Source organism: Mustela nivalis, assembly GCF_964662115.1.
Source record: "Mustela nivalis genome assembly, chromosome: 6".
Taxonomy (NCBI): domain Eukaryota; kingdom Metazoa; phylum Chordata; class Mammalia; order Carnivora; family Mustelidae; genus Mustela; species Mustela nivalis.
Genome location: NC_139025.1, coordinates 76,386,551 through 76,409,073, shown reverse-complemented (window position 1 = coordinate 76,409,073; position 22,523 = coordinate 76,386,551). Strand labels below are relative to the sequence as shown.

The following is a 22,523-nucleotide window of genomic DNA, read 5'->3' as shown; positions in this document are numbered from 1 at the left end:
TGGGGTAGAGAGGTCCTCTGAGGAGGTTGAGCCATGACTCCGCACTTCAAGGATAGTGATCCTTGAGGTATAGGCATGTGAGCTGACAGGAAAAGGAAGGGGTAACTAGGAGGCTTGAGGCAACTGTCCCCTCAAGCAAGGCAGGCTAAGTAAGGTCCAGAAAGAGCCTAGCCAGTGTCCCAACTCTTCAGCCAGAAAGCACCTCAGAATCTATTCAGAGTGGTCTTGGGGCATGCGCAAAGCCCTTCAGCTGAGTAGTAGCAGAATGGGGTTAGAATCAGGTCTCCTGATTTCCACCCTGGAGTTTTTTTTTCTCCTCACCCTGCTGTCTCCCAGATACGGATCTCATGTCAGAGTTCTTGGCCTGTCACATCCTAGAAATCTCCTTCACAGAGGACTCCTTCTCAGAGCAAGGCTTTTCTCGTTCTGATGGGTGGCCTTTTTAATCCTCCAATGCCAACTGTCTCCTTGTCTCTCTCCATCCCCTTCCTCCGAAAGATCTCATGGGGCTCAGTGGCCACGTGATGGGCAGCCTGGGTCCCTGCCCAGCAGCAAATCTAGGGACAGTGGGCATATATCTTGGCATCTGGGCACGCTGACCCTTTTCTCCAGAGAGGTCAGCGTGTGGGGAGAAGGGAGTGGAATTCAGTGACTTCTAGCGCCTTAAGAATTCCTGCTCTCCCCCTCAGTCTGACCCTCATTCTGCGGGCCTGGGCCACAACAATGCCCACAGGCAGGGCAGTGAGAAAGGGAGGGAGACCTGGGTTTGCCTGTTTTCTTGGCCAGCCACCAGGAGCAAGAGCCCGGCCCACCTCTCCCCCGCGCCGGCCATCTCCACTTGCTCCTCTCCCCCTCTCCCCAGCCTGTCCCTCCGGGTTGCTCAGGCGCCACCACTACTGTCCCCAACCCGCCCCGCCAGCCCGGGCAAAGGGCAGCGTGACTCACGGCGCTGCCACCAGCCCACGGCTTGCCCGCGGCGTATATAGGCTGCCCGGTGGGAGGCGGCGAGCCCTGCCCGGCCCGAAGTGCGCAGAGCATGGCCAGGGGCGCGGAGCGAGGCCGCGGGGGCTCCGGCTGGGGGCTGCGGGGCGCGCTGGCGGCGGTGGCGCTGCTGTCGGCGCTCAATGCTGCGGGCACTGTGTTCGCGCTGTGTCAGTGGCGTGGGCTGAGCGCGGCCGTGCGGGCGCTGGAGGCTCAGCGCGGCCGGGAGCAGCGCGAGGACAGCGCGGTGCGCTCCTTCCTGGCTGAGCTGAGTCGCACGCGGCGCAGGGCGCCCGCGCCACCCCCGGACCCCGCCAGCGCCGCGCGCAACAAGCGCAGCCACAGAGGGGAGCCCGCACCACACATCCGCGCCGAGAGCCACGACATGCTGATGATGATGACCTACTCCATGGTGCCGGTAGGCGGGGGCTCGGCTCCGCGTGGCGCCTCCGCCGGGGCGGGTGGTGGGCAATGTGGGGAGAGAGGCCCGAACGCCCTGAGCTCGCTCCCCTGGCTAGAGGGAGGGTCCTGGGCGTGAGCCCGGCTGGGGAGGTCACCCAGGCAGGCAACTTAGCCCTTCCGTTTTCTCCTCTGTTAAATGGGGGAGGGCGTGAAGGGCTGTCTTCCACCTCTGACATCTTTGGGTCTGCAGGTAAACACGGGGTGCAGGCAGAGTTTAAGAGAGACTGCTTTCCTTCCTAACTCTGGATTAAAGTTTTCATCATCTGAGGTGAAGGGAGCCACAGCGGCCCTGGACTTTGCCTGTGAGACACGCTGGAGCCCCCCTGAGAGCACAGAGAAGACATTTCTGGGAGCACAGACACCTTCAATAAAAGGGTTCTTTACCTGGCTTCAGCAAGTGGTCTGGCTTTTCACCTGGCCTCGGACCAGCCTCATGAGATTGATTGGTTGAAGGGAAAACAATCAGCCCTATTTTACCAGTCACCTGGAAACTTGGTGCTGAGAAAGTTGCTCTTGGGTCTAAAGCGATTCCAAATGGGAGAGATCAAAATGGAGAAATTTTCTTAAAATCCTCTATGAAAGCTGAGATTCTCACGTGGGCTCCAGCAGGTCTATAAAACTCCAGAAATTACCAGTGTGCACTTAGGGGCCGTGCATCTGGGTACAGTCCATGGCTTTTCATTAGATTTTCTTTTTTATTTTTTTTTATAAGATTTTTTTTTTTTAAATTTATTTAGTCAGAGAGAGAGAGCGAGCACAGGCAGACAGAGTGGCAGGCAGAGTCAGAGGGAGAAGCAGGCTCCCCATGGAGCAAGGAGCCCGATGTGGGACTCGATCCCAGGACGCCGGGATCATGACCTGAGCCGAAGGCAGCTGCTTAACCAACTGAGCCACCCAGGCGTCCCACTTTTCATTAGATTTTCATTAGATTTGCACTCCTCCTAAAAGGTTTAAGAAACTCTGCTCTTAATGTCTTTAAAGCAAAACCTCAAAAATCTTTTTTTTTCCAGTTTGAAGTTTCTTTGCTTTTGCTGATTTTTAACTCAATAATTATCTAATGATTACATTTAGATTACATGGCCTTTCCCAATTCCATTACATTATCCAATACGACTGCACTTGTCTTATTTCATTTTACAACTACAAAGATTTCAGTTCTGGCACCCCAAGTCAAGTGTGAGCGATACTTGGGAATCCTAGGGATTTGAAGATAAACTCATTTAAAGCTTCTGCATCAGGAAAAGCTTTTTGTTAAGTATCTCATACAAGTTGAAATGCTTTTACAACCACATGATGGAAGTACTAGATACTGCAAATACATCTTTTGAGAGAGATCAAATTTTCCATTCCTGGCTTCATTTTTTTTTTTTTCATCCATGTTATCATTTAAAAATCTAGGCCCAAGCCAAAAAAAAAAAGAAAAATTTAATTAGATGTCTGATTTTTTTTTTTTTTTTTTTTTGACAAAAAGAGACACAGCGAAAGAGGGAACACAAGCAAGGGGGAACAGGAGAGGGAGAAACAGGCTCCCCACCAAGCAGGGAGCCCGATGCAGGGCTTGATCCCAGGAACCCTGGATCATGACCTGAGATGAAGGCAGACGCTTAACTACTGAGCCACCCAGGTGCCCCCAGACCAAAAAAAAAAAAAAAATTAAAGACCTCTGTAAAGTGAAGAAATCTCCTTTCAGGGAATTAACTCTTTCTCTTGACTCTCTATCATGCATTTTGAGGATTTTTTGAAACCCTTCAAGAAGGATGCATCTGAGCATCAACATTTTATATTTTTAATCCTGATTTTAAGGTAGAAGCTTGGGTATTAAAGCTTATTCAGTCACTAACCCAAGAGAACAGAGATCCATTTCTGTCTCAATCTGAGAGCTAGATTTAACTATCACCACCTGCTCTGTTAGAGGTCAGAGAGCAGAAACATCACATTTGTTGGGCTGAGAGGCATTCTTAGGTTATCACCAGCTCATCCCCCATTGTAATGGGTATGCTTTAAGGGAATTTCCATGACGGTTGGGAGAGAGTAGCTGTCTTCGTGCTGGTTGTTCTCAAGTTCTCAAGCAGTAGGGAAGGGGGTCACCTGGAAACACACTGAAGCACAGATTCCACGGTCCCACCCTCGAACTTATAAAATGATCATCTCCAGAATTGTCTTCCTTAGTAAGTATGTGACTCCCCATTCTCCCACCTTCCCAGCCCCTTGGTGAGTTAGATACAGGTGATTCCAGGTGCCACTCTAGAAAGCTCTAGGTCACTACTTCTCTACTGTAATAAGCAGGAGGTGAATACCTTGACAATCTTGTTCAAATGCAGATTCTGAATCAGAAGGCCTAATTTCCAGCTTGAGATTCTGCATTTCTCATAAGCTCCCACTGAAACCAATGTTGCTGTTTTGAGGACCTCACTTTGAACAGCATGGTTCAAGAGTGGTGGTTGCACACTGAAATCACATAGGGAGCTTTCAAAATGACTGATCCCTAGATCCCACTACCAGAAATTCTGAGTTCACGGTTAGAGGTGCAGTCTGGCATGCCTGGACATTGACAGGCCTTCCTGCTGACAGTGAACAACATTGAGCATCTTGCTCTCACCATGTCTCTTTGAGGCCTCTGTCTGCTTCAAGCAGAGGTACCCATTTTATTGCTGAAAGCCCTTTACTTTATTCTAGCATCATTCATCTTGGCACATTTTTCTCATTTTTACTCCCTGTTTTTTTTCCTCAGAATACAGAATTATTCACATGAGGAAACAATGTTTTAAAGGGTACTTTCAGGGCTGCCTGGGTGCCTAATTCAGCTAAGCATCTGCCTTTGGCTCAGAGCATGATCCCAGGGTCCTGGGATCAAGTCCTATGCCAGGCTCCCTGCTCAGCAGGGAGTCTGCTTCTCCCTCTTCTTCTCCCTCTGCCCCTGCTTGTGTGCACTCTCTCTCTCAAAGAAATAAATAAAATCTTCAAATAAATACATACAGAATCTTAAAAAAAAAAAAAAAAAGAACTGTTTAGTATACAGTATGGAAATCAGTGTGCACACTCCTTATGGTTGAAGTCACATCTTCCCCTACCCTGTTATACAGCACCTGTAGGTTCTGAATGAGGATGAGATCAGAGGTCCCCTCACTGTGGTTCCATGTCTTTAAAGACGGAGAAACCAAGAAATAAGCTAATGTCAGCAGACTAATGTCAGCATTTAAAAAAGTCTTCCAGGGAACCTGGGTGGCTCAGTTGGTTGAGCGGCTGCCTTCAGCTCAGGTCATGATCCCAGCGTCCTGGGATCGAGTCCCGCATCGGGCTCCTTGCTCAGCAGGGAGCCTGCTTCTCCCTCTGCCTCTGCCTGCCATTCTGTCTGCCTGTGCTCGCTCTCTGTCTGATAAATAAATAAAATCTTTAAAAAATAAAAAATAAAAAAGTCTTTCAAATGGCTCATTTATCTAAGATGAGCTTCCTCAAGCTATCTGACACTCCAGAATTCTGTGCTTTTGGCTCAAAGTATATCAACTCAGCATGGAAATTTCGGTTAGCACATTCTGCCCAGAAACTGGTTGTTAGAAGGGCAACATAGTCATTACTTAGAACAGTTAGTTTCATACAACCAAACACATTAAACCCTTCAGAGTAAATGGGTACTTTGGAGAAAAGTAATAAGGGTCCTGGGTACCACTGAGCTAGACCAATGATGGGAAGCCATCTGCCAGGAGCTCCCGCAGGTGAGGGGGCTCCCGTCTAGTCCCCATCCTACCTCACACCACTCGCGTCTCGCTTCTCCCATCAGCTGCTCTCTCATCCCATTTTCCAGGTCTTATGCTTATTGATGTTCTGGGAGCCTCGTCATCCTGTCCAAAATCTAGGGTCAAGCCCCCAGTAGGAAAAAGATCTTACTCCTCACAATGTGTGTCATAACAAGCTCCAAATGGGTTGAAGATTTACGTTTTTAAAAAACGAAACCCCGAAACTACTGGAGGAAATATAGGTAAATGCATTTTTAATGTTGGAATGGGGCAAATCTTTCTTTCCAACAAATCAAAAGCCAGAAGCAAAGAGTGAATAAATTTAACTACAGCTTGATGGGGCGCCTGGGTGGCTTAGTGGGTTAAGCCTCTGCCTTCGGCTCGGGTCATGATCTCAGGGTCCTGGGATCGAGCCCCGCATCGGGCTCTCTGCTCAGCGGGAAGCCTGCTTCCTCCTCTCTCTCTGCCTGCCTCTCTGCCTACATGTAATCTGTCTGTCAAATAAATAAACAAAAAATCTAAAAAAAAAAATTTAATTAATTAATTTAACTACAGCTTGAAAAGCACACACAAGAACAACAAAACATCTGTATGGCAAACAACAACAAAAACAAACATATACCTCACAAACATAGGCAAAAGATAAAGGACAAACTGGAAAAAAAATATTTGCACCTCATATCATAGATGCAGGGCTAATCATATATATATATATATATATATATATATATATATATATACACACACACACACACACACACATGGGGTGGGGAGATATATATATATATATAATTCCTATAAGCTTATAAGAAAAAACAAAGAATTTAATAAGAAAATCAGCAGAAATAGGGATTCAATAGGAAAATGGAGCATAGTTCTCAATAAAAGAAATACAAATGTCTCTAGGTAAACATGTGAGAAAAGATGTCTTGATTTTAAAATGCAAATTGCACCTTGTCTTGAAACATAATTTTTACCTGTCTAACAAAACTTCAAAAGTTTAACCACACATTCTCCCGGGGAAGTGGAAGGGAAGTAGACACGCTTTTGCATTGCTGTCTGGACCACAAAATTGTACAACCCATGGGCAAGGCAATTTGGCAGTACCTAAAAATATTATAAACACATTTACGCTGTGACCCAGCAGTCTCAGTTGTGGGAATTTATCCTGCATGACAGACTTTATCACCTATGAAATGACATATGCACATATTCACTGTAGAATTTTGGTAAAAGCCAAAGACTATTCACAACCTGTGCCCATCCATATGAAATTATTTCATTTTATTATTTTTTTAATCTTTTTTTAAAAAGATTTTATTTATTTATTTGACAGACAGAGATCACAAGTAGGCAGAGAGGCAGGCAGACAGAGAGGAGGAAGCAGCTCCCTGCTGAGCAGAGAGCCCGATGTGGGGCTCAATCCCAGGACCCTGGAATCATGTCCTAAGCTGAAGGCAGAGGCTTTAACCCACTGAGCCACCCAGGCACCCCGGAATTATTTTAATAAGCCAACCTGTGCACTCAGTGGGAGAGGTAGCTGTAAAATGAGAATGAGGAAATTCTCTGTGTCCTGTTATTGGAATAATCCTTAGGATATATTCTAAGGGAAGAAAGCAAGACAAAAAATAAATATATTGTATTACCTCGTGTAAGGAAGAAGGGGGAAAATAAGTGAAGATATTAACAAAAGTGCTTTACTTAGGGTGGGTGGGCATGAGATGGGATTGAGCCTCTCACTGTGTGGCTTTGTGTATTTGTGTATTTGTTGACTTTGGAACCATGTGATTGTGTTACTCTAATTGTGAGTGAAAAGGCTATAACCACAAAGTTATATGGGTGCTGCCCCTGGACTGGGGGGTAGTAGGGCATGGTGGAGACTCTGCCACCCTGAAGTTTGCTTTCTTTCTAAAAGGGTGGACGGCGTGCTCTCCCTGGTTGTTCCTGTACAAAAGCAAGAGCTCAGTGTGCCTGATCTTTTGATTTTTTTTGAAGTGAAAAACTCTTGACTTTTTATGTAAAATCTCTTGGCTTTGAAATATTGACCAAAAAATTCCAAAAAAATTGTTTTTAACTGGCTGAGCATGTTGGCCAAACAACGCTGATGCATCATCTTATAATCATGCATGGTTTTGAACAGAAATGGCCTTATTTAACTCCACCACGTCCCCCTCCCCCACGGAGTTCCCATCCTGGTTCTGCAAGGGTACTAGTAACTGTGCCATTGTTATTGTTGGTTGATTGGAGCTAGGTTTCTTTGTGTGTTTTGTTTGGTCTGGGTTTTTTTTTTTTTTAAGATTTTATTTATTTATTTGACAGAGAGAGAAATCACAAGTAGGCGGAGAGTCAGGCAGAGAGAGAGAGAGAAGCAGGCTCCCGCTGAGCAAAGAGCCCGATGCGGGGCTCGATCCCAGGACACCGAGATCATGACCTGAGCCGAAGGCAGCGGCTTAATCCACTGAGCCACCCAGGCGCCCCTGGTCTGGGTTTTGTTTCATTTTTTGGCTGTTTCTAAAAATCAACCCCATCTTCAGTGGATGGAGATTTCCCAGCACTCTGGCTTTTTCAAAAGCCTGTGGTCCAGTTCTGAGGATAGTTCTCAAGGAAGAAATGCCTGCTGTCTTGAACTGTCTAACGCAGTATTGTAACAGACAGAGCTTTTCATGATGAATGTGATGAATGTAATGCATTACATGGATCTGTACATTATCTCGTTTATGGGGTGGAATCACGTTACCTATAGCCACAGGTCCTGCTTGCAGAGATGCTAGCTCCCTGAAAGGCCTAAATTGGCTGTGTCAGGGTTTACCTCCCTTTCCTACTTCTTGGAGTCAGTCAACTCCAGAAGGTGTAAAAGCTGAGGATTCAGACCAGGGGACAGTAGACTGTGCCCTATAGCCAAGTCAAGCCTGCCACCTGCAAGCCCACAAAGTAAGAATGATTTTTTACACCTTGAAAGGGTTAAAAAACCAAAAGAAGAAGAATATTTTGTGACATACAAACATTATGTGAAATTCAAATTTCAGTCATCATAAATAAGGTTTTGTTGGAATACAGCTCTGCCCGTTTGTTCACATATCGTCTGTGACTACTTTCACACAACAACAGCAGAACTGAGTAGCTGCAGCAGAAACCATATGGCCCACAAAGCCTAAAATATTTTCTTTTTGGCCCTTTATAGAAAAAGCTTGCCAACTCCTCGTTAGACTGTCATCCATCAGAGTGGAGATGACACTGGGGGTTATTCCTTTGGAGAACCTAAGCAACGAAATCAGGGTTGTTCTAGGATTGGGTTAACCCTGGGTTTTTAAAAATTTGGGGTTTTTTGTGTTCTGTTTTGTTTTTGGTTTTGTTTTTTAGCTTAAGGGTAGAATTTAGTGATTCATAGTCGCATATAAGACTATAACACCAAGGCTCATGAGATACATCACATGCCTTCCTTAATGCCCATCACCTATTTAGCCCAACCCCCCCCCACCTTCCCTCCAGCAGCCCCCAGTTTGTTTCCTAGAGTTAAGAGTCTCTTACAGTTTGCCTCCCTTTCTTTTTTTTATCTTAGTTTATTTTCCTGTCCCTTCCCCTAATGTTTATCTATTTGTTTCTTAAATCCCATATGAGAATGAAATCATACGGTATTTGCCTTTCTCTGATTGACTTACTTTGCTTAGCATAATACCCCCGAGATCCACCAACGTCATTGCAAATGCTTTGCGATTTTTTATGGTTACATAATTTTTGATGGTTACATAATATTCCTGTGTGTGTGTGTGTGTGTGTGTGTGTGTGATATCTTCTTTATCCATTCAACTGTTGATGGACATCTGGGCTCTATCCATAATTTGACTATTGTAGACATTGATGCTATAAACACTGGGGAGCAGTTAGTGGATCACTACATTAGTATCTTTAGGGTAAATACCCAAAAGTGCAATTGCTGGGTCTGAGGGTAGCTCTATTTTCAAGTTTTTGAGGAACCTCCATGCTGTTTTCCAGAGCGACTGTACTAGCTTGCATTCCTACCAACAGTGTAAGAGGGTTCCCCTTTCTCCATATGCTTGCCAACATCTGTTTCCTGACTTGTTGATTTTAGCCATTCTGACAGGGTTTTAAGACCTCACCCAAGGAGACAGAATCTAGAATTGAGCTGACCCAAAGAGCAGTCCCACCCTGGAAGGGGGCTGCCGGGCCAAGCTGGCCCTCAGGCCTTTCGCTCCTTCTAGGCCAGCTCCCCAAGTCAAAAACAGTCATGTTAGGACAGCATTTAACCAACACTAACTCCATATCTAAGCCTTGCTTCAAACTCCATTGTTCTCTTCAATTCCAATTGAAGGGGGAGGTTTGTACCCCATTAGGTCCTATGGAACAGTCCCTGATGAGAGATCAGAGGCCTGATACAGAAGAACAAAAAAGACTGGGCAGCCAAAGGCACAAACCCACATGCAGTGCCTGGGAGGTATGTCTCCATGGCTTTTGTCATAGCAGCAGGTGCATGTTGGCACTTGGGATGTCACACCTGACACTGCGGTTGGTTTACATGTCAGAAGCCATTTCCGAGTGTCAGTTAAGGGTGGGGAAAACTTGAAGCTATGTGCCTGCAAAGATTTTGTCTGCTGTTGATACTGTGAACACACACATAAAATTAATTCATGATGGCACATTGAGGAAGTCAGGTGAGAGCTAGCTCCTTACTAGCTTCAGACACTTTATCAAAACGCATTTTGCATACATGGAAATAAGTTACTCAATGTAGATATACAGTTGTCATGATTCTCTAGGGACATGTGTAAACACAAGTGGGTCAAGACTGAGCACCTGGACCCACGAGAACAGAGCAGTTGTGTTGACCATGTGAATGGCATTCCTGCCTTTCCTTTAACCTATGCTGCCTCTATGCCAGGGACGGAAAGAAATTTTTGTCTTTGGAACTCAAAGCCACATGCTCCCCCTTGGAAAGGCGCTACTCCACTCTGGGAAGATAGCAGAACCCCCAGGCCAGCCCACCTGTTAGTGGCACTGCCCCCAGACCACGGGCTGAGAGATCTTCGGGCATAGGGCCCTCCCTGGGTGAGTTCCAGAATGACTTCTCAGATCATGAGGCTTCCAATGCCAGGAGGTTTTTTTATCATTCCGAATGCCCTTGTCCCAGGATCTGTTCTACCGCTGGCGCAGGCTCACCAACAACACAATACTCCTGCCACCTTCAGCCATTGCATAGCAGCCCTAATTTGAGCAACCTGGGATTCCTTCCTCACTCTCAGATTCTCAGCCAAATTCTCCCTCCCTGATGGTTCCCTGAATACGTTGTGGTGGTGAGCAGAGCGAACTAGGGAGTCAGATGGATTCATATCCTAGGCCCACAGCCTTGTAGCTGGGTGACCTTGGATGAGTCTTAAAAGCTTGAGATAATAACGTGCACCTCATACTGTCCGTAGGGGGGTTAAGGGAAGGGAGGTATGTCAAGAACAGCACCTGGTATAGTCAGGTTCCCAGGAGCTCTTCGTTGTTGCATTATGAAGAGTTTTCACTCTTACTTTCACTCTTACTTACTTTGTTAGCCCTTCTTGTCCCATTATCTCAGCATCTTCTTTCTGGATTTATGGTTTATCACCAGTTCCCTCAGAATGCCAAGTTTTCTGTTCACATATGCTTCTGTCAGCTGCTACTTCGGGATCATATTTGGCTTCTTGATAGCAGACTGACATCACACCAGCCTAAATCACCTTGTCATGAAAGCAAAACGGAGTTAACCTTGATAGGATGACAGGGCTTCTCAAACTGGTCAGGATTTCCCAGGCCCCTGTCCCTTCTACATGGCCACTGATGACCAGCTTTGACACCCACTACGAGAGAGTCATCTTGACCCCCTTTCTGAGTGGCTCAGCTGTTGTCATCCCCTACTGCTTACTGTCAGTGGCAGTCCTAAAAAATGTTTTGGTTTCTTTCATTTGGAAAATTGACAAAATGTGAGCTGAAGGTAGAGCGAAAACAACTTCCAAGAAGGAAAAACAATTTACTTCTTAGGGGTCTCATGTTCTCCAGGATTGGATTACCTATGTGGAAACTGTCAGAACAGGCTTCAGATCTGACAAAACACATTTATCTGAGAAGAAAAAAAAAAGCTTTTTTTTTTTTTTTTCCCTCTGCATTCCTCAAACTCCTGCCCTCCCCACCCCCCCACCTCCCCCATCACTCCCATAGAAGAAATCCTTGGTCAAATCTCGTTGACATTTAAGCTTAATTTACATGCATTTTATCTACAGACTAAAGGTCATGTTGTGTGAAATAAACTGAAGTTTTTGGTTGTGATTCTGCTACAAAGAGAGCATTTTTCAGCCCATCAGTTGCTTTTATGTAGCTCTTTGGGTTTTAACAGCTCTGTATTTTAAGTAGAGATAATTTACTTCTAGTTTAACTAAAGTTCAACCACAATTTTCTTTACTGAAAGGTAGAGTTAAAACAACAAGACCAACTGAAGATCATTCAAAATGCAATTTGTGGAGTTTGTTCTGAATGCAATAGGTAGAGTAACCTTTCATCTGCCATTCAGAAAGTTTCCTGTGTTCACCAAAGTACTGGGAACTTTGGAGACCCTGCCTGGGTTGTATGTAAAGACATGAAGTACTTGGAGAAAAATTGTGGCTAACTATACCTGAGTTAAAATGATGAACTGACAACTGCAAAATAATCCCCTGATTTTTCATTAACTTGGTGGATGATTGTTGGAATCTGGATTCATTTTCACTCAAAGGTGGAAATGCCTTCTCCCTCTAGGTAGCACTTGAGGACCTTGGAAACAATCTCGCTGAAAAGGGAGACCTTTAGGGGAAAATCCTTCATAGTGAGCTGTGTGGTAAGCATCAGGGCAGTCAAGAAGAGAGAAAATCAATTCTCACCAAAGTGATGAAGGAAGATTTCTTGGAGGAGACAGAACTTCAAGTGGACAATGTGGGTTTGGTAAGGTTTGGGCAGGCAAGGAAGGTGAATCATTCCAAGGACAGAGAAGAACTTACGCCAAGCTCGAGGGACTAGAATGACAATGGTTACAGGCTAGAAGAGCAAGGGACCAAGAAGATCTTCCCGCACTGGAGAGTTTGGGCTAAGGGGAGGGGAATTCCTTCAATTTACACTTTTGAGAAGTTGAGAATGAATCTGATAGACAACTGGGAGCATTGTAGATCTTTTAATGGGAAGGAGTCATGAAGAAAGTGGTTTTGTAGGATTGGTCTTGTGTGTAGTGCAGGACAGGCGGAGGAGAGACCAGAGGCAAGAAGAAAGGTGGGAAGTTATTGCCTCGGTCCAGGCAAAAAAAGAATTGATGTCTGGCTAAGGTGGTGCCATCAGAAATGGAGAGGAAAATCTATATCCTACAAATTCCAAGACAGAAGAATGAAATTAAACTGGTAACTAATTGGATATAAGAAAGAGAAAGGAAATATCTGGTCTAGATCCATCCAACACTGAGAAGAGTGAAGACATCACAAGCAGAATTGAGGAAACACTGAAGCAGGTTAATTCAGAAGTGAGGATGCCAGAGGGCATCTTGGTGGCTCATTCAGTTAAGCTTCCGACTCTTGATTTCTGCTCATGTCATGGTCTTGGGTTTCTGAGATCAAGCCCTCTGTTGGACTCCATGTTGGGAATGGGGCTTGTTTAAGATTTTCTCTGTCTCTCTCTTGTCCCCTCCCCAACCCTCTAAAAAATAACTTAAAAAAATTTTAAGTGAGGATGCTGAATTTGTTTTGAGATTAAATATGAGATGAGGGGTGCCTGGGTGGCTCAGTGGGTTAAGCCGCTGCCTTCGGCTCAGGTCATGATCTCAGGGTCCTGAGATCGAGTCCCGCATGGGGCTCTCTGCTCAGTAGGGAGCCTGCTTCCCTCTCTCTCTCTCTCTGCCTGCCTCTCCATCTACTTGTGATCTCTCTCTGTCAAATAAATAAATAAAATCTTTTAAATAAATAAATATGAGATGAAAAGAGGGAGAAAAAGGGTAGGAAGAGAGGTAAACTAAGAAAAGAAAGCATTCAGGGAAAGGAGAACATCCTGTTTTCAAGAACTCTGTGTTTGCTCTAAGCAAAAGGGCTTTACAAGCCTAAAAAGGAAAAGGCAGACCCAAAGCCTTTACAGTGAGTACTAGAATCATACTACATGTTTCCTCCTGGCTCCCTTTTAGGTGTTTGACCTTTGACAGGTCAAGCTCTCTTTGTCTCAGTTTTCTCATCCTTAAGAAGGCAATGGCAGTAGTGTCTACCATAAGGATTTAATTCAGTAACTCATGTAAAGTCCTTGGCATGGTGTCCACAACTCAGTATGTGTTAGCTTATTATTACTGATATTTTAGTATATCTCAAATTCTTCCTTTCTGAGCTTCAGGGAATTCTGAAACCTTGTAATAAAAATAATGCCATTTGAATCAAGGCAATTTGCCCAAAAAAGGGCAGATCCTAGGATGAATCTAAAGTTTGGAATCTCAGGAATCTTTGGAATACATATATATTCCAATACATATATATGTATTCCAATGCATATATACGTATTCCAATACATATATACATATATATGTATTCCAATACGTATATACATATATATATTTTTTTAGGGAATTTAATTATATTAAATATAATTTGCAAATATCTTTATTCATGTCCAACGTGAACTCATGCATTTATTCTTTCACTGACCAAAATTTATTGAACCCTATAGGAACAACATATTTGTCAAACCAATGATCCCATTGTGTTCCAAGGCTAATAGAATCAATAATTATTTTGTGGGTGAGCATCTCGTCCCTAAGGACCTCCTCCAAATGTTTTCTGGAGTAACCACTTATAGCTATTCCCTGATACAAAGAGGAAGGAGGAGGGGGCTGAGCAAGGAGTAGATTGAAAAAACATCTTCACAAATGTTTTTGCTATGTACAAAGAATGCTGCAGGGCAGAGTTTGGGGATAATGGTTTAATTCTTTGTCCATTCCCCCATCATTGACAAGTTACTTGTTATAGTTTATAAATACTTTTCTGACTAAAGGTAAGGATGAGAATGCTTAGATAAAAATCAGAAATTATCTGAAGATGCCTGTTGAAGGGAACAATGTGAGCACAAAGTGTTGTTATTAATGGTTGGTGAAAGATTATTCCAGTAACACTCGTGCTTCAGAGAGCTCCATTAGAGGCCAGGAGGGGACAAGTGATTCTCAGTCACTTCAAAACACTTATCTTTTCCTTCCCTGACTCCTTCTGCACTTATATATCTATACCACACAAACTAAAACTCTGTGCACAATTTTGGTCTCCAATTTGTCATCTTCAGTCACCTTGTCTCTTTAAATACATCTCACCGGGCGCCTGGGTGGCTCAGTGGTTAAGCCGCTGCCTTCGGCTCAGGTCATGATCTCAGGGTCCTGGGATCGAGTCCCGCATCAGGCTCTCTGCTCGGCAGGGAGCCTGCTTCCCTCTCTCTCTCTCTGCCTGCCTCTCCGTCTACTTGTGATTTCTCTCTGTCAAATAAATAAATAAAATCTTAAAAATAAATAAATAAATAAATACATCTCACCATTCTTTGCTATGCTTCTAGTGAGGTAGTTGACAAATACCTCTTCACTGATGAATTCATCTGCAACTCAACAAGTACACATCTAAAGAAGGTATCTGTCAGTTTCTGAATCTGGTTTCTTGCCCTGCTGAGAGTTTTGAAGGTGGACCCTGGGGCATTTTTAAAATTCCTTCCTCAGAATTCATGCTACTCACCAAATAGGAGATGGCGTCCTGTATCGGTAAGACTTAGAGGCCTACTCTACCTGTCAGAGATTTGTTCATTCACTATGTGGTTATTGAGCACCTACTATGTCCCAGACACTGTTGTGGTTGTGTGTGAAATACTCTGAAGAAAGCCTACAAATCCCCGTCCTCTTGGACTTCATGTTCTGGAAGGGAAAGGCAGGCAAAAACCAAAGTACCTAATTATCTACAGTATTAAAAGGTGATGAATGCTATGGAAAATGGTAAAACAGGGGTGACGATTAGCGGGGGGAAGATGAAGATGGAATTATAAGTCATGTGGGTGGGGAAGGCCCCATTGAGAAGGTGGCATATGAGCAAAAACTTGAAGGAGGAGGAAGTGAGCCATGTGGATATCTGAGGAAGGGCCATTCAGACAGAGGGAACAGCAAGTGCAAAGGCCCTGAGGAAGGAGAATGGAGCAGAGAGAGTGGGAGGGAGAACTAGGTCAGAAAAGAGGTCAGAGAGAAAACTGAAGGGACTGGAGAACAGTTCACATGTTGCTTTGTGGGCTGTTGTAAGGACACTGACCTGAAGGGAGAGTCTTTGGAAGATTTTAGGCAGAGGAATGGGAGAAGTGACCTACCTTTTCAACGAAATCACTGTGATTAGACTAGACTCTGTGTGGGGTCTGGGTGGGCAGTGGAAGCAGGGAGGCTTTCTAGGTAGCTGTTGTGATAATCCAAGTGAAAGAAGAGAGTGACTTAGATCAAGGTGCTGGCAGCAGATAGGGTAAGGAGCAGATACAGTAAGGAGTGGACAGTGCCTACATATGTCTGATGGTCAAACTGATTGAATTTTCTGACAGCGTGGGGGGAAAAATGTTAAATGACCTCAAGGTTAGTGGCCATTAACTGAGACAGCAGAACTGCAGATGTTTGTGGGGAATATCAGGAGTTCGGTGTGGGGCACGTTAACGCTAAGATTTCCTTTCGAGGTCCATGTGAAGAAGTTGAAGAGGGAGCTGCATACGAGTCTGAGAAGGGGCCCCAGTTGGAAGTGTCCCCAGGTTATAGTAGAAATGCTGAATATGAGGATATTCATTACCTGGACCCTGGGAGGCTCTAACCAAGAATCTGCCCACTCCACATTAAACTCAGACTGTTTAAAAAAAAAAAAAAAGTCTTTGATAAACAACAAAATTAAACCAATTAACTGTATTGTGAGGCTTTTGTACCCAGAGATTTTCTCTTACCCTTATAAGCACAGGGCCTGGTTTATCAAGTGTCTGTCGATGAGTACTTCTCAGTTAGAAATATCTTAGAAGTTTAGCAGAAGCCTTTAAGCAAGTAAGTAATTTGTAAGTTAATATAACAAACGCTAAGTGCCCATTCTGGGCAGTGAGGGTGCACACTGTGGGTGATGAGGAAGAAGAAAAGAAGCCCAAACATACTTATTGGCTAGTAGGAAGGAAGCACTTTTGACACAGAGCAAAGAATAATAGGACCCTCAGAGAAGTAAGACTAAAATCCAGTGGGTGGTCAGGGAAGGTTTCAAGAAGGAGGCAGCATATGAGCCAAGCCTGGAAGGGTGGGGAGGACTTCACAAGGCAAGTGCTGGGCAGAAGCAAGAAGGCATTTCAACAGCTGGTGGTCTCTTTTAGCTTCAGCATGGTATGGGTCAATATAAAAATGTCTGAAGTCTTTGCCTTCATTGTTGAAAATTATTTTGATTTTCCCTTCAATACTTTAAAGATGTTCTGGGGCACCAGGGTGGCTTAGTTAGGTGTCTGCCTTCAGCTCAGTTCATATCCCAGCGTCCTGGAATGGAGTCCCGCAAGCCTGCTTCTCCCTTTGTCTCTGTCTGCTGCTCCCCCTGCTTGGGGAAAAAAAAAAAATGTTACCCCACTATTTTCTCACTTGCTTTGTTTACAACAAGAAGACTGTTATTATGCTTGTCTTTGTTCCTATGTAGGATTGTGTCTTTTTTCCTCTGGCTACCCCTAAGATTTTCCTTTAATACATGTTTAAGCAGTTTATTTATTTATTTTTTTTTTTTTTAAGCAGTTTTATTATGATATGCCTTAGTGTCATTTTCTTCATGGTTCCTATGCTTGGGTTTTATTGAGCTTGAAGGAGATACAGATTTATAGTTTTCTTGAAATCTTGGAAAATTTTCTGCTATTATTTTTTCAAATATTTTTCTACCCCCCTCCCCACCCTGCCAGTCATGAACTCTGATTACACATGTGTTAGGCTACTTGGAGTTGTCCCACAGCACATTGATGATCTGTTTACTTTTTAAGTCTTTTTTCTGTGTGTTTCATTTTGGCTAGCTGATATTGCTGTGTCTTCACATTCACCAAACTTTATTCTGCAATGCCTAATCTGATTTTAGTCTCATTCAGTGCACTTTTCACCCAGACATTGTAATTTTCATTGCTATAAGTTTGAGTTAGTGTTTTTTATATTTTTTATGTTTCTACTTAACATGTGCAGTCTTGTCGTTAGCATCTTGAATGTTTGGAATACAGTTAAAATAACTGTTTTGTTGTCTTTGTTTCATAATTCATTTACATCATTTCTGGGTGAGTTTCAGTTGATTGATTTTGTTCCTCCCTCATTAAGGGTTGGTTCTATTTACCTGCTTCTTTGAAGATCTGGTAATTTGTTATTGGTTGCTAGATGTTGTGAGTTTTACCTTGTTTTGCGTGCTTATAGTTCAATTAAGCACTTAGCTCTACATCCAGCATGGAGCCCAACATGGAGCTCAGTCTCATCCCTGAGATCAAGAGTTGGACGTTTTAGCCAACTGAGCCACCCAGAGGCCCCAATTAGGCATCCTTTAATTATACCAAGGGGAAGAAAACGCATGGCCTTGGGTAATTTGCACATGGTTGACAGGTCACTGAGGCTTTGAAGGTTAAGTTGCTCAAGATCACAGAGCCAGCAAGTAAAAGAACAGGAATTCAGATCAGATGGAGCTGGATCTGATTCCAAAGCCTGTGTTCTTTGTACCGTACCTTGTGGCCTTGGGTATTTTCTGTCTTTTCATTTTGTTTCTAGAGTTTTTTTCTTTTGAAGGGGGTTGAAAATTTTTTATTTCATATACTCACATCTATAAAGCCTTTCATTTAGAGGCTCTCCTTTTGCTTTTATGCTTAGAATGTTGTTCCCCATCTCAAGATCGTAAGATCAGATCATCCCCTCTGTTTTCTCATAGTTACATATAATTTCATTTAGAAGCTATTCCATTAGATTCACATGTGTTTGAACTATACAGAAATAAAAACGAATGTTCTTTTCCCTTTAAGAAGCAATTGGCCAGAATTAGTCAATAGATTGCTGGATGTGAAAATAGGCAAGATAACTTCTTAAAGTATGGGCAAAGATTTGAGCTTAATAACTTGATTTAAGTTACCTTTTGTTTGTTTGTTTGTTTAAATGATGGGTGCTGTGGAGAGAACTGTCTCAGGATAGATACAATGTCACATTGTCTCTGTGTTTGCATCTGTCTCCCATTTGGTAGAAGAACGTGTTCTGAGCCTTCTCTGGGAGTGGTCCAGGTTTCTGGTTCTGGAGCTGGGTCAGCCCATTGGTGCCAGGATGCTGTTTGCTGCCAATGACTCTCCCCCAGCCTCTCAACAGAAGGAAAAGCAAAAGGTCTGGCCATTCCTGAGCAGCAGCTACTTGAACAGCAGACAGGATGAGATTGAGAACCTGGGGCTTGTTGGTGCCTGAGGGGTGGCTGGTAGAAGAAGGGAAAAGCTTAAGAAGGGGGTCATTATTGACTCATGCAATTGCCTCTACTCAAGAGAGCATGAAAGGTTTAGGTTATTTCCCTACATGCCAGGGGAATAGCAATTGTTTCTGGTTTTACAGTGATGTTAATGAGGGCAGGAAGCAAGACCAATGGCAATTTCTGCTCAGTAGGTTAGGTAGCTTATTGATTTGTCTGGCGGTTTTTATAAATCTTACTCCATTTTACATTTTAAAGGAGCAACTAGACTTTAGTCTTTTTTTAATGACATAAATTAATGATTTTTTGAAAAGTAGAACCACCTCATTTATATGCAAATCATGAAGTATCTTTATATAACATCAACACAAACATAAAAAGTTGTCTTTATGAGGGCATCATTACTTGCCCCAGCTCCTCTCTGGGTAAGTATTGTCATGAGTCCTATTTTGTCAAGGGTCCGGGTTGCTTCTACAAGATCCTGAGCAGTCAACAAGAAATATCAAATATCTGCCACCACTGTTTGACCCGAGGTCAGAGCCCAGAGACATCTTCGAAGCACACCCAGGGGAGGAAATGCTCCTTCAGGAACTTAAACTGCACATTTTCAGATGTTCCCAGTGTTAATAAATGTCCCCAGGCCCTGATCCCAGCTCAAAGCCATTTTGCCAGAGACGTCAGTGAGGATGTTTGCTGGAACCACCTCTTCCCAACTGGGATTGTTGATGAGTCCTGAGCCCAACCCAAGCGGCTTCAGCTTCTGTGGGTTTGCACGCAAGAGGGCTGGCCAAGACTTGTGGGTGGACTCTAAACCAGCACTCCTTAATTATTTGTTGGGCATGTTGTTAGAGTCTGGGCAGTGGCTAAGACAGAGTGAGAAGAAGGGTGGCAGGAAGCTGTACAGTCTCCAGCAATTCAGTTCAGCTCTGCAGACCCTACTCTGCAAAAGAAATGTCTCAGGGAGAAGACATCCAACCCCTGCTTGGAGGGCAGACTAGCCTCCACCCTCATCCTAATCGATTTAGTAAAGCAAGAGTAGCTGGTAAATAGCATGTTCTCCCCATGGCACTGGATTTTCACTGATGTTTGAGACTCCCTGACATGTCAGCACCCCAGTCTCTGCCTAGTTGACCCAGGCCCTAATCAACTGGATGCAGAGCTCATGCAGTTGCCTCTACTCAAGAGAGCATGAAAGGTTTAGGTTATTTCCCTACATGCCAGGGGAATAACAATTGTTTCTGGTTTTACAGTGATGTTAATGAGGGCAGGAAGCAAGACAGCTGTGTCTCAGGAACCCTATTAGGATAATCCTGGCAGCTCTAAGCTCCTGTTTTCTAGGCTTTAGTGGCATGTCTGCCAAAATAAAGTTATCTTAAACAAGCAGGCATGAAGATGCTAGATGTTCACTTCTCATAAACAATGTTAGTGCTGGTCAGAAAGAAATAATATCATTGTTTGAGGAGTACATTCTCCTTCCAGTTGAATGAGTAACCAATTATGAAGGACTTATTGAGCATCTACTTTGTGTCCAATGCCATTCCAATGCTGGGAATGAGGACTAATGAGTCAGTAGGGCATACAGAAGAAGGATTGGACAGTCCCTACCAATGAGCCCATCTTGTTGAGAAGCCGGAGCAACACATGGGAAGTGTGCCAACACCATCCATATCGTGATGCTGCTGGCCTCAAAAGGGGCACAGCTGGTGGGAACAAAGGTCTTTGGGGAAGTCTGGGCAGGGTTTAGTTGGCCTCTCAGGATTCCAGTCTGGAGAAACTGACAGGAGAACTCAGGGCCAAGGCCATTGGAGTGGGATGGCCAGGGCTTGCTTGTTTGAGCTGACAGATGTCTAGACCTTTGGCTGATCTTCCTGTGGGCCTGCAGGAACAAGTTCATACCCAAGAATTTCAGTCCCATACAAGGCAAACTCCACCTTCCCCTTGGGCCACCATGTCTTGGCCCCAGTGTGAATTCTTGTCTTTCACGGGGGTGAGTCCACGGTGGCTGACCTCAGCTTCAGGCCCCACGAAGGATTTCACCAACACCTGTGGTCCAACCCTCCAGCAGCTGGGCCCCCACACTCAGAACCCCATCTCCACAGTCAATGGAAGGCTGATTATCAGCTCCCGGGAGCTGTTTCTAAAGGATCATTTGTATGTGCATAATAACAGCAATTTGCATAATTATAGGGAGTCATAAAGAGTATTCAGTTGTCCAAGGAAAATGGAATTTAAGTTATGGCATAGGTCAGATCTGAAAGGTAACTTGGAATCTGAACAGTGTTCTGGCTAGCAAACCAGAGACTGTAATTGGGGAACAAAGAAGCAGCCACTGCAGCATACTTTGTTTGAGCAGGGCTCAAACCAGAGCAAGCTGGGGTGGATGGGCAGGTTTGCTGTCTTACTTTTTCATGAACCATTTCTGAGAGTAAAAGGTGAAGGAAGGTAGTTCAAGAGGGGAGCCAGCCAACCACCCTCAGTTTTGTGTTCAGATGAACAGTGTTAACTCACTGCAGTTAGCAATGCTCCTTCTGATGAGAAACACTTTTCACTGAACCTTTTGCTTTTGCACAGAAAAGATTTCTTAAGATTGATGCATTTTAAAATAGTAAAAAATATAATGTCCTATTCATATTCAAACTAAAGCAAAAATTTGGGGGGGAAAAGCCTTTTGCAAAGGCTCAGCAGTATGAAAAGGTACCAGTGGAAGAAAATAGTACTCAGCTCTGGAAGCTACCTGAGTGAACCTGGACCAACTACACCACTTACTCTCTCTGGTCCTCAGCTTTCTCTTCCATCCTCCCATGACTCTAGGTCTCTGGGTGTCTCTCCCCACCTCCTCTCTCCCCCATCTTCCGGTTGGAGCAGAATTTGAAGTCATGTCTAGTCCAAAGCTCTCATTTCATAGATAAATAAGGCCAACCTCACCCCAGTTCACCCAGAGTAGCTCAATTTTTGTTTTGTTTTCTATTTTGGGTTTTGGCAATTTATATGGGAAAAAGAAAAATCCTATGACTAATGAACACTTTGAAAATCACTGGGCTAGACAACTGTTCTTACCCACTCTATGTTCATTTGCCTAGAAGCAACAGAGGTCTGAGTTATTCCAAGTGTTGGGAATAATTGTGAATGTTGTACCCAAGTTTTCGCGTCGGAGAGACCACTAAGGAGCCAACACCGATGCAATCACACTAGGGTTTATTAGACAAGCTTAAGCCTGGGCCCAAGTATACCCGACACAGCGGAGTAGGGACTTGGACCCCGAGCTTAGTTAAGGCAGGGGTATTTATGGGTTCCTGTTACTAAAGCAGGGTGGGGGGTCTCTGGAACCAAAGCAGGGTGGAGGTTCTTGTTACTAAAGCAGGGTGGGGGTCCTTAGAACTAAAGTAAAGTAGGGGAAAGTTCAGCCCTTGGGCACAGGGGTCTGAGTTGGCTGCCGGAGCTAAGATGGCTGTACTTATGCTAAGGCTAAACCTGAGGTGGGATGGCCTTAATTTTTCTTGGCCTCCACAGTGAAGGTATGGTGTTTGGGTTCCCAGGGAAACCTGGGCCATTAGACCCATCTTTTGAATTCACATAATGTTTGCATGCTCTCTCTCTCCCACTAAATTACTAAAAACCTAACAAAGTAAAAAACAGTCATTATCTTTTAAAACTGTGTTCACGTAGAAATTAAAATTTCCTTTTCATTCCCCTGGTCTCAGCCGCCAGAGGAAAAAAAGAATCTCAATTAATAATTGGTTCATGATGCTCCCAGCTTTTCTTTGTGCTTATCTACACATTTCTAGATATCCTTTTTTTTTTTTTTTTTAAAGATTTTATTTATTTGACAGGCAGACATCACAAGTAGGCAGTGGGGGAGAGAGAGAGAGAGAGAGAGAGAGATGGAAGCAGGCTC

The 22,523-nt window shown here is 44.0% G+C and overlaps 1 protein-coding gene across 2 annotated transcripts in view; it reads left to right on the top strand.

The window, feature by feature from the left end:
* Positions 1-855: 855 nt before the first annotated feature.
* Positions 856-22,523, top strand: part of GLDN (gliomedin) — a 63,696-nt gene continuing 42,028 nt past the window's right edge. The window contains exon 1 of one of the 2 annotated variants that reach the window (XM_082734788.1): positions 856-1,399. In XM_082734788.1, the coding sequence (XP_082590914.1) occupies positions 1,037-1,399 (363 nt within the window). In that variant the 5' untranslated portion in view covers positions 856-1,036. The remainder of the gene's footprint in view (positions 1,400-22,523) is intronic. The other variant, XM_082734787.1, reaches the window with a different exon arrangement.